General features: G+C 42.2%; 1 protein-coding gene across 1 annotated transcript in view; it reads right to left on the minus strand.

Moving 5' to 3' along the window:
• Positions 1–9,530, minus strand: part of TBC1D9B (TBC1 domain family member 9B) — a 64,023-nt gene that overhangs the window by 17,654 nt on the left and 36,839 nt on the right. Inside the window, exons 8-15 of the mRNA XM_018554438.1 lie at positions 8,968–9,099; positions 7,420–7,570; positions 5,930–6,144; positions 3,542–3,659; positions 1,727–2,012; positions 953–1,082; positions 242–340; positions 48–116 (exon numbers count right to left, since the gene is read on the minus strand). Of these exons, the coding sequence (XP_018409940.1) occupies positions 48–116; positions 242–340; positions 953–1,082; positions 1,727–2,012; positions 3,542–3,659; positions 5,930–6,144; positions 7,420–7,570; positions 8,968–9,099 (1,200 nt within the window). The remainder of the gene's footprint in view (positions 1–47; positions 117–241; positions 341–952; positions 1,083–1,726; positions 2,013–3,541; positions 3,660–5,929; positions 6,145–7,419; positions 7,571–8,967; positions 9,100–9,530) is intronic.

Raw genomic sequence — 9,530 nt, forward strand, 5'->3', positions numbered from 1 at the left:
AATGTAACACAAAAAAAACCAACAACAAAACTACTACTAACACTAACCTTGAAGAGGACATACAGATCTTCCAGTTCTTCCATGGAGAAGCCGAGGTCAGTAGAAATGGATCTTACCTAAACAGCAGAAAAGAGACAAGGGTAATATATAATGCTGTGACACTTGCAATAGAAAGTGAGATTTCTGTACATGGCTCAAACACTTGCCTTGCAACACAAATTAACAATCTATTCATTCTTACCACACTTCTCTTGGCAGAGTCCTCCAAAGATTGTATGACTTTCAATCTGTGCTTGAATCGCATTTGCTCAATGTCATCAGCTCTTAGATTGCTGAACTTCTAGAAACAAAAGATAGCAATTTATGCAAAAAATCTAAATATGTAAAAAGGTATTTAAGTTAAAAAAAGGTGAGGCGCTTAAAGGAGATCTATGGGGTTAGGGCTTTCCCCATAGTTCTCCTTGGGGTAATGGGAGGACACAAACTAGCGTACTCCCGTCACCCTAAGCTCAGTATACCGCGAGCTACAGCCACCCAGCTGCGTGAGTGACAGCTGGCTCTGCCTATCTAGAGGCAGAGCCAGCTGTACCCGCCCCCTCCCCCGTCTGTTCCGCCAGTCAGCGCTGGAGGATCAGAGTGGGGTAGCCAGCCCCTCCCCTGTCACGGCAGAGAGCCGTGACAGGATCGAGAGGTGAGCGAACGCCGGTATGTGTTCGCTCACTTCCCGATCTACTGAGCCGACCTGTGATAGTCTCATTGTCACAGGTCGGCTAGAACTATGAGGTGAGCGAAAAGCACTGACCTCATAGTTCTCCTTTAAGAATGATGGTTGGTGGGAAAAAGAGGGTATACAGAGAAGAGGGGCAGACAGGTTCTGTCTGTCTCGTGTTTATGAGAGGGGACTGTACCATAAATCACTGAATGTGCTAAAAAAGAAAATAGCTGGCTTTACCTCATAAGTTGCTTTGATGAGATCAAAAATGTCAATTTCAACTGAAGGCTCATCACCACTGGTGAGTAGAGCATGCAAGTGAGGGATTGGCGGTGACACACTTTGCTTATTCACCACATTGTCAAGATATCTAGAGGAAAACAGGAGTTTTATTATCACAGGTATACAAGACAATGCTAATAAGTTCACACAGCATCCTTATTTTATAAGGTTTCTGTACCAGTGGTATAACAGTAGGTCATGAGGACACTTACATTTATAGAGTTTATTCTAATATTGTATTATGTGGGAAGCTGTGGTATATAGGGGCTTCTTGCTTCTAGCACTTTGTGATCTCCAACAATTACATACATGCATTGCAACATAGAAAAATGTATTTATGGCTCATGGCAGTGAGGTACCTGAAACAAATATGTATGTAGAGCAGATACCATCCTGTTTCTTACTCCTTGTCAACAGTTACAGTGAATGCTGAAGACAAGCGGAATGTAAATAAAGTAATGTTTACACTGATCTGAACTGTGATAGCAATATTCAAGGCACAAAGAAAGGAAAAGTTCAACTTGCAAAGCTGCTCGGTATTCCTTGATATATTGAACAGCCAAGGTGTGTGTATTTTTGTAAGTACAATTATTGTTTACACCTTCCTGGTGGAACTCCCAATACACAAGCAATAACATTTCTTATTAAACTGCAGTAACATGCTACAGATATTGTTCAAGTTATTGTGAAATACAAGCTATCAAATCTGCTTTAAAATTATGGCTTTATTACCTTCCAAGTATAGTCATTGCTTCCCCTTCATCACTGGAGTTTAGCAGAGCATCCATGTTTGCCTCTAGCACAGCCAATGACAGCTGCAGAATCAGCTTGATGCCTTCGTAGAAAAAACAGTCAACCACCACTACCGCACTCTCAAATGGCATGACACTGAGGAACAGCGTGAGGAACCAGGAGAGAGAAATGGTGGAGATTACTCCAAGCTCTTGCATCCTCTCAGACAAGTGAGGTAGGAACTCCCGCGTCAGCTCTTCAAACACTCCCTGGTCCACCAAGGCCCCTGGAAAACCAACAGAGAGGAGGTATTGGTCACCAATGCAAATGTTGTATTAGTTGTCACTCCACACTGCTGCTGGCTATACATTTTATGTGTGGCTGGAAGTGTACCTGCCCGAAACCTGCAAAGTGTCATACAACACAACACTGAAGTGTTTATGTCAGAAAGAACCCAGTGAACGGAAACTCTGAATCAAAAGAGCCAGCATTTGCTTGCATGAGGGCCTTTATGACAACCTAAATCTAAAGTACAGGGCAAAATAAAAGCCTGCTAGCAAACACTAGATATCTGCAAAAACATAACTTTAAAACGTACCTGTGTCTCCACAGCGCACTCCCGTCCGAAGATCTGAAGATTCTCGGGCGGCCGCAAAGGATCATTATTTAGAAATAAACCTTTTCTCATTGACTGAGAAGGTAACATGGGCAGTACTGCTATTAGCTGTTCTGCCCAAACTCTCACCCACATCTTGTGAGTTGCAAAGGCCGCTAGGAATAGATATCCAGGATACTGCAGTGATGTAACTAGTAGGCGCTGTATGCCAGCTTGAAATACACTGCCTCAGAACTACATTTTCTGAATTTTGGAGTTGCTGCATCATGTAACTAGAACTACTAAATTATACTTTAAATAATTTATTTCTACACATTTTTGTATCATTGTTCTTTTTAGTAGGTTTTTCAAGGGAGCCAAAAGCTTCCTTTCAGTACAAAATATTGTAACTATGACATTCAAAAGTTCTCTGTTGATGACTATTCAGTAGGGATGCACCAATACCGGTTTTCCGGTATCGAGTACCGATATTTTTTTTCCGGTACCCGCCTTGTGCCCTAATTATCAGGAAGTCGAGCGGCGGATCATGACCCATCGCCCGGCCTTCTGATTGCCTGTGAAGCCAGTGTTCTAGCGAGACAGGGGCTTCAGAGACTGCCTGGCTTCCTGACAAATCAGAAAGCCGGGAAGCGGGTCATGACGTGCCGCCTGGCTTCCCGATTGGCTAGGAAGTGGGCTTCACTTGTTGCTAGGCAGCTTGGCTTCCTGACCAATCAGGAAGCCGGGAGGCAGGTCATTACATGCCGCCTGGCTTCCTGATTGGTTAGGAAGCCAGGCTGCTTAGCAGCCACGTGAAGCAAACACGTGAAGCCGGCTTCCTAGCCAATCAGGAAGCCAGGAGGTGGATCTTAACCCACTGCCTGATTCGAAAGGAAGCCGGCTCCATGCTCCCTCGGCACTGACTGTAACGGAGGTAAATATCGAAGCATTTGGGTGAGTACTTGCCCAAATACCCGGTATCAGCACCAATACTAGTATCGGTGCATCCCTACTATTCAGTATTGCCAGTTTATTCATAAGACCTGCATTGACTCTAAACTACAAAACAGTGTTATGGTCACTTGTCACTCTTACATCACTCTATAAACATACATGTTTTAATACAATTATTAGCAAGAAAAACAAATCACGTTCTATGGAACTTCCTAAAAGGAAAATAGAAACAAACTTGAAACAGATGGATGTTTGTCAAGACTTACCAACTACCCGTGTATTGTAATAATCTGGCAGCATTCGCTCACACAGTGACACCAACAACCAGAACGCTTCTTCCTCATTAGAGTACAGTAGCAGAACTGAGGTCACTATATTCATGGCCTACACAAAAAAAAAAAGTATTTTGTTGTTATAGAGAATATGAGATAATGGTAAAAGATCTAATACCACATACATCACAGCTCTGTGAAATATGTAAGAGGTTTACTACTAGCCATTTTACACCCTCAAACTTTTCCTGGCCACCTGGAGTCATGCTGCAATCAGATTTTTGAATGGCACTGGTCTGAGGATACTACCTTTCTCAGGGCCACTTGGCTTTTCTTTAGGAGCAGATTAGCTTGGCCTTTGTAATTGGTTTGCTTTCAATGGACTTCTAAGCTCAGACTATGTTGCAGAAAAGAAAGCCAAGCAACTGTGAGCAGCAGTAGCCTCAAATTGGCTAACCTGCACCTTTGCACAGGTGATTACCAGGAGTACGAGCAGTGCAAACTCTGCCGTGCAGCAGCAGTGCAGCGGCATGACCACCATTATTTCGCTAGCTAGAAGAAAAGAGTACACAGCACCTATGATTTGGAAAAAACAAAACAGAATTTGTAGTAATATTTAAAGCCCATTTCCACCTTTGCAGAGGTATTTTTTTTTAAACATATTACAGCATTGTACACTGAGTGTACATGAAGCCAACACATGCAGTTGCTGTATATGAACACAGAAATCTACTTTTATGTTAGCGGTCTCCTCATGGCTTCTTCTGAAATGGCCGCCTCTGTGCTCTGCAGGCAGTGTGTGTAAATTGCAGGCTGCTGTACATAGTGGGAACTACAATGTAGGGCATAGAAATCTACATTTACCACAATGCTATGCTTCCCTCATGCACAAGCTTCTCTGTGGAAACTTAGCTCTCTCTCTGAGCTCTATCCCACATTCATTATTATTCATAACAGCAACACCCCCTGGACACTGCAGAGTGACCTGGAGGGGCAGAGCTGGGGTTAAAATTCTACATGGAATCCAGTTTGTTAACATCACAGCCTAAAGCTTTCTTTACCTCCAGCATTGCACTCCTAATGTGTAGGTTACTCCAAAATTAATTGCATGTATGTGTCTGTGTGCCTATGTATATCTTTAAAAAACAAAGCCTTTTATCTTTTTATTCAATAGTGTGTGTGGAGAATGACAGGATGATCCTCACAGTCACCCTTTTGTGCTGTTGCAATGTGACCATGCCAAGCATGGCAGGAGATTCGTGTTGGCGTGGTCAGTTTACTTTCCTTGGATGGTTGCTGGAAGTTACAGGATGCCTTGACTATGGTACTCTTTGTCTGTATCTTCTGTAGTCAGTTTTACAGCCATGTTCCCTGCCCTGCTACTTAAAGCAGTAATTCAGATGGACATGAAAACAGCAGATCTCTCCATTGCAGCGCTGAACGTAAATAAGCATTTTACCAGATGCTTTACAAAAGGACATTACCTTCACTGAGCCTGTCCTTTTAGAAAATCCCCCAACCCCCTGTACACATCCCACCTGGGATAATACTTACCTTCCTACACGATGGAGCTGATCTTTCCTCTGACAAGGTCCTGACCGGCTTCCCTTCGTACTGCATGTGCACATCATTTTTATAGCTAAGCCATACACTGAGAGGACGCTGGAGGATGCACTAAAAACAGCTTACCCATAGAAATGAATAAGGCAGCAGCATGCGTGCACATTATGAAAAAGAGCCGTTTGGGACCTTGTCAGGGGAACTGAACGACTTGATTAGGGACAAGGTATTTTCTCAGGTGGTTGCACTCAGGCTGATGGGAGGTTTTATAAAGGATAACTTCACAAAAGGTAAAGTTGTATCACAGGACACATTAGTAAAAAAAGTGGCAGTTGGATGGAACCACAGCACGCAGTGGGAAATGAAGGCAGCCAACACACATGGGATGGGACGATTCCATTGGCAACTTTGCTATGCAAAAGAGCAGATTCAATGAATCGGCGGGTGCAGGAGTAAGTTATAGATAAAGGCAGCTAAAATGGTTTGCTTGTTTGACGTTTCCCGTAACAGTTGTTTGACCCCGCACCTACCCTTGGAGGCCAGGATCAAGCACGGCTTACAGAAAAAGCAAGCCTGGCCATTAATTCAGCCACCTATATCTCTGGACCTACTTATTGTTCTGACAAGGGAATCTCCACTTATGCATTTTTTTAATCATATACTCAACTTGAATTACACTGGCCTGTAATAGTGTTACAGCACTGTTTATTTATTTTTTATCTTAATGTTTAACAGTAAACAGTTTTACAGGAATGCTACTAATCTGGAAAGGCACTTGTTATTCTTAATGTACACTTATGTGAGTAAGAAGCTAGGCAATACCTGGCAGTATCCAATGTTGGGGTTGCGGAAGGCGTATGCTGTGAGCACGCGGCGGAGAGCTGCTATACCCAGCTCGTTCTGGAATGCAGGGTGTTCAGGCATGGAGCGGTGGAGGTCACGCTCAATCTCATCTGTCGCAAGGTTGCATTTTCCCGTAGACTTCTCCACTAGGTCAGCATAATAACCAGGATGAGTTGCCATTTCATTTGATGCTCCTAAAAGACAAATTAAAAAAAACAAAACACATATTAAACCTTATGCTTTAAACATAAATCTTATATTTAAGGATAAAAAAGACCCATAACACAAACAGAAAACCTACTGCTAGAATGTGCAAAAGTATTTAAATGTAAAACTGCTTAAGCTATGATTAAATCATTTACAATGGATGCGGTTCTTTATGCATGATCAGTTGGCCCACTGAGCAGTGGCCTGGTATCCTGTTTTAGGGCATATCCTTTCCCTTGCAGGGTCCTATGGAGCCACCCTTCTGTGTGCTAGTAAGCTTTGTGCGTTTCCACAAACTCACAGGCACGGCAAGACAAGCCACTCCCCTGCTTCCTGCTCCTCCATCCACCCTTCTTTCTTGTCCAAACTAGTAGATGGACAGCTGCTGGAGACTATGCTGTCCCTTGTGATCTTGTAATTGACAGAAAGTTCTGGCAAACTAAGCTTAGATAGTTGGTGCCAGTTGTTTGGAAACATCATGACTAAGTGCTTGGGCAAACATTTAAAAGGAAACTCTTTGCTGGGCAATGTATATTTGTCTGATCCGGATTTATTACTGAGAAAAGTTTGAGGGTCTATTACGACTTTAACCACAACTGTCCAGAAGTGGACAGAACAGGGAAACAAACAAAGCAAAAGGTTTTCTAATTTTGGAGTCTTGGTGCAGCCTTCTCTATCCCTTGAGCAATAGCCACTGGCCCACAAGTGGCAAATACAGCCCTAAATGAACTGTTGACAAGCGCATTTTGAGATTGATTTACTAAATAAGTAGAAGTTGAGGCTAATGACTTCATTTTCAGGATATCTAAAGCCCAAGAAGCACTCACAGATCAAGTCAAGTGTGCTTTGACAACAATGGATGGAACCCGATCCTTAAGACCATAAGCATGGATGATTGGTCTGCCTGAGCTACCTAGAGATGTTGGAATGAGAAACCGGTGTACCCCTACATGTTTCTTGTCTCCCAGCGGGGAGAAAAGAAACCTGGGATGCGCCGATGTATCGGCCGAAACATGGCTCTTTCGGCATTATCCCTCAATCATGATTGGGAATTGAAAGTAAACACAGGTTCACCTTACCTATCAAAATTCATTTTTCAAAGTGAACTTTCAGTTTTGTAAATTAACAGCCTTTCTATTATATACAATAGGGCAGCATTAGGTCTGCAACCTGCCCTCATAGTAGTCATAGTCACAGTGGCTTATTCTACTCCATTTAATATGCAATCCTAAAGATCCAACAATACACTGCATCAGATTTACCGGAAAATAAGAGCCAAAGTTCTCCTCGCAGATTCTCTGGAATGCCCTTTAATACCAAGTCTCGGGTCTTTGATGTTCGATACATACACATTCCTCGACCATACTCAAAGAAGTGAATGTTCCAAGATTCCTCCTTCATTTTCTCCTTTGTCTAAGAAAATTCAAAACATCTGCTTAATAACACAAAGCAATATGAAAGGGGGCAATGTTCCATGTCCAGTTTTCATACAGATGCCCCCATGTTATTAAAGACCATTCATTTTGGAAAATCATTGTCTACTGTAAAGCTGTGATAGTGCAGCTGTAACGCTGCGGAAATAAATGTTCAGTGAACTATGCACTCTGCATATATTCAGTTTTAGCTCTACTTCCTAGATTACCCATATGTCATTCAATTCAGATATAGGCTGAACTGAGTAGGCCTGCCAACATAAAAAACACCAAATGGTTCTGGATGATGAACAGAGGAATGGCTGTCTCGTAGTCTGGGAAAAGACTCCAATTCAAAATCAAGTAAGCCAAACTAAAAGGGTTACAGTTTAGTAGCTTTATAGAGTGATAACAGCTTTTCTTATCACTGGTTTTATGCAAACTTTTAGCCGCAGGGCACAAATAAAAAAATTAACATTGCCCCTCCCCACATGATGATATAGCACTCATTTTGCAAGGGGATGATCTAATGCATAGGAATACTTACCTCAATTCAAGGTTCCACAGCCTTCCCGTCAGCCGACTCCGGTCGTGACTTCTGATCCCCAAATACTTCTTCTTGCTGGTCTCCAATTGATCTTCACACCACTACTCTTGCCAACATCATCAGGTACAATGTTCCTGATGAAGCGATTGGAGCCTCAATACTTGTAGAGACACTCAACACAAGCTGCACCGCCAAATGTTTTTCATTTACAGCTACCAAGGGAGGCACCAGCTTATTCTTTACCTAGGTTATCATTTTAGACTCAGGACGTCTTAGAGGCATTATACATGCTATTGATATGCTTTATTGCAGACCAGGGTTTCTATATGGGTTTTCATTTAAAATGTTTTTAATTTGTGCATGGAGTATGTGCTCCTTGTGATATGTCTTTTGTGAATCCAATAAAGAATATTTATTTTTACAACTTTAGCGCTGTAGAACATTGCTTTGGGGAAAAGTCCTTCCTTGTGTAATTGGTCTATTTATTTCCTCAATTCTTGTACATTCAGTGGTGCTGGTTATTATATGTATTCCTCTCTTGCCCGCGTCATCACGTACAATGCAGGACCAGCAGCCACGACTGGTCTTGCATTATATGTGACGATGTAGGAGTGCCAGCTCATATTCTGGTGCTAGAGAGCAGAGGAACTGAATAAAAAACTGCTCCAGGACAATGTCGTAAGGTAAGTACTCATCTGTATTAGATCATTAGCTAGAAAAACAAGCCTTATAAAACTTTACCAGCAGAGGGAGTAGGGGGGAACAAGGTTAAATAATGCCTAGTGTTCTGCTTTAGAAGAAAGTGGCAAGTGCCCTTTGGGAAAAAAAATCATTTCACAAATAAACATTACCCATTTTGGTCCTTCTTCTGAACGTTCCCCCTGGAAGAGTTTGAGAAGTCCATGGGATGCAGTGGGAGCATCCTCACAGCCAGAGTTTTGAGGAATACTGGTGCCAATATCAGCTGGACTTCCAGAAAGCAGCTTTGGAAAATGAAATAAAATGGAAATACAAATAAACAGCAAACACATATTATAAAACAACATCAATTATAAAAGGTGACCACAGATTTAAGATGAGGGTCTGCCCCTTACTAACAAATCAATGGCCATGTCATCTTTCATAAGAGAAACATACAGGCTTGTTCAGTAAGGCTATGCGACAGCAAAAACAATGTGCCAAATGTGGTAACCTACAGTAACCAATATTTTTCTGTTTGGAAGTTAGATCAATGAGAAAAATTCTGATACATTGCAATGGGCTATACTTCCCAGTATCAAATTGGCTGGTGTTGGGCCAGCCAGAGCCATATTTATCATAACACCACTTGTGTCCTATTGGCTTGGAACTCAGAGCAACAGAAGTATAGTATCTTGTCTCAAATTTAGAAATGGCCATATTTTTTTTAGCAGTC

This window comes from Nanorana parkeri, unplaced genomic scaffold, assembly GCF_000935625.1.
Source record: "Nanorana parkeri isolate BGI_ZX_2015 unplaced genomic scaffold, ASM93562v1 scaffold158, whole genome shotgun sequence".
NCBI classification, from domain to species: Eukaryota; Metazoa; Chordata; class Amphibia; order Anura; family Dicroglossidae; genus Nanorana; species Nanorana parkeri.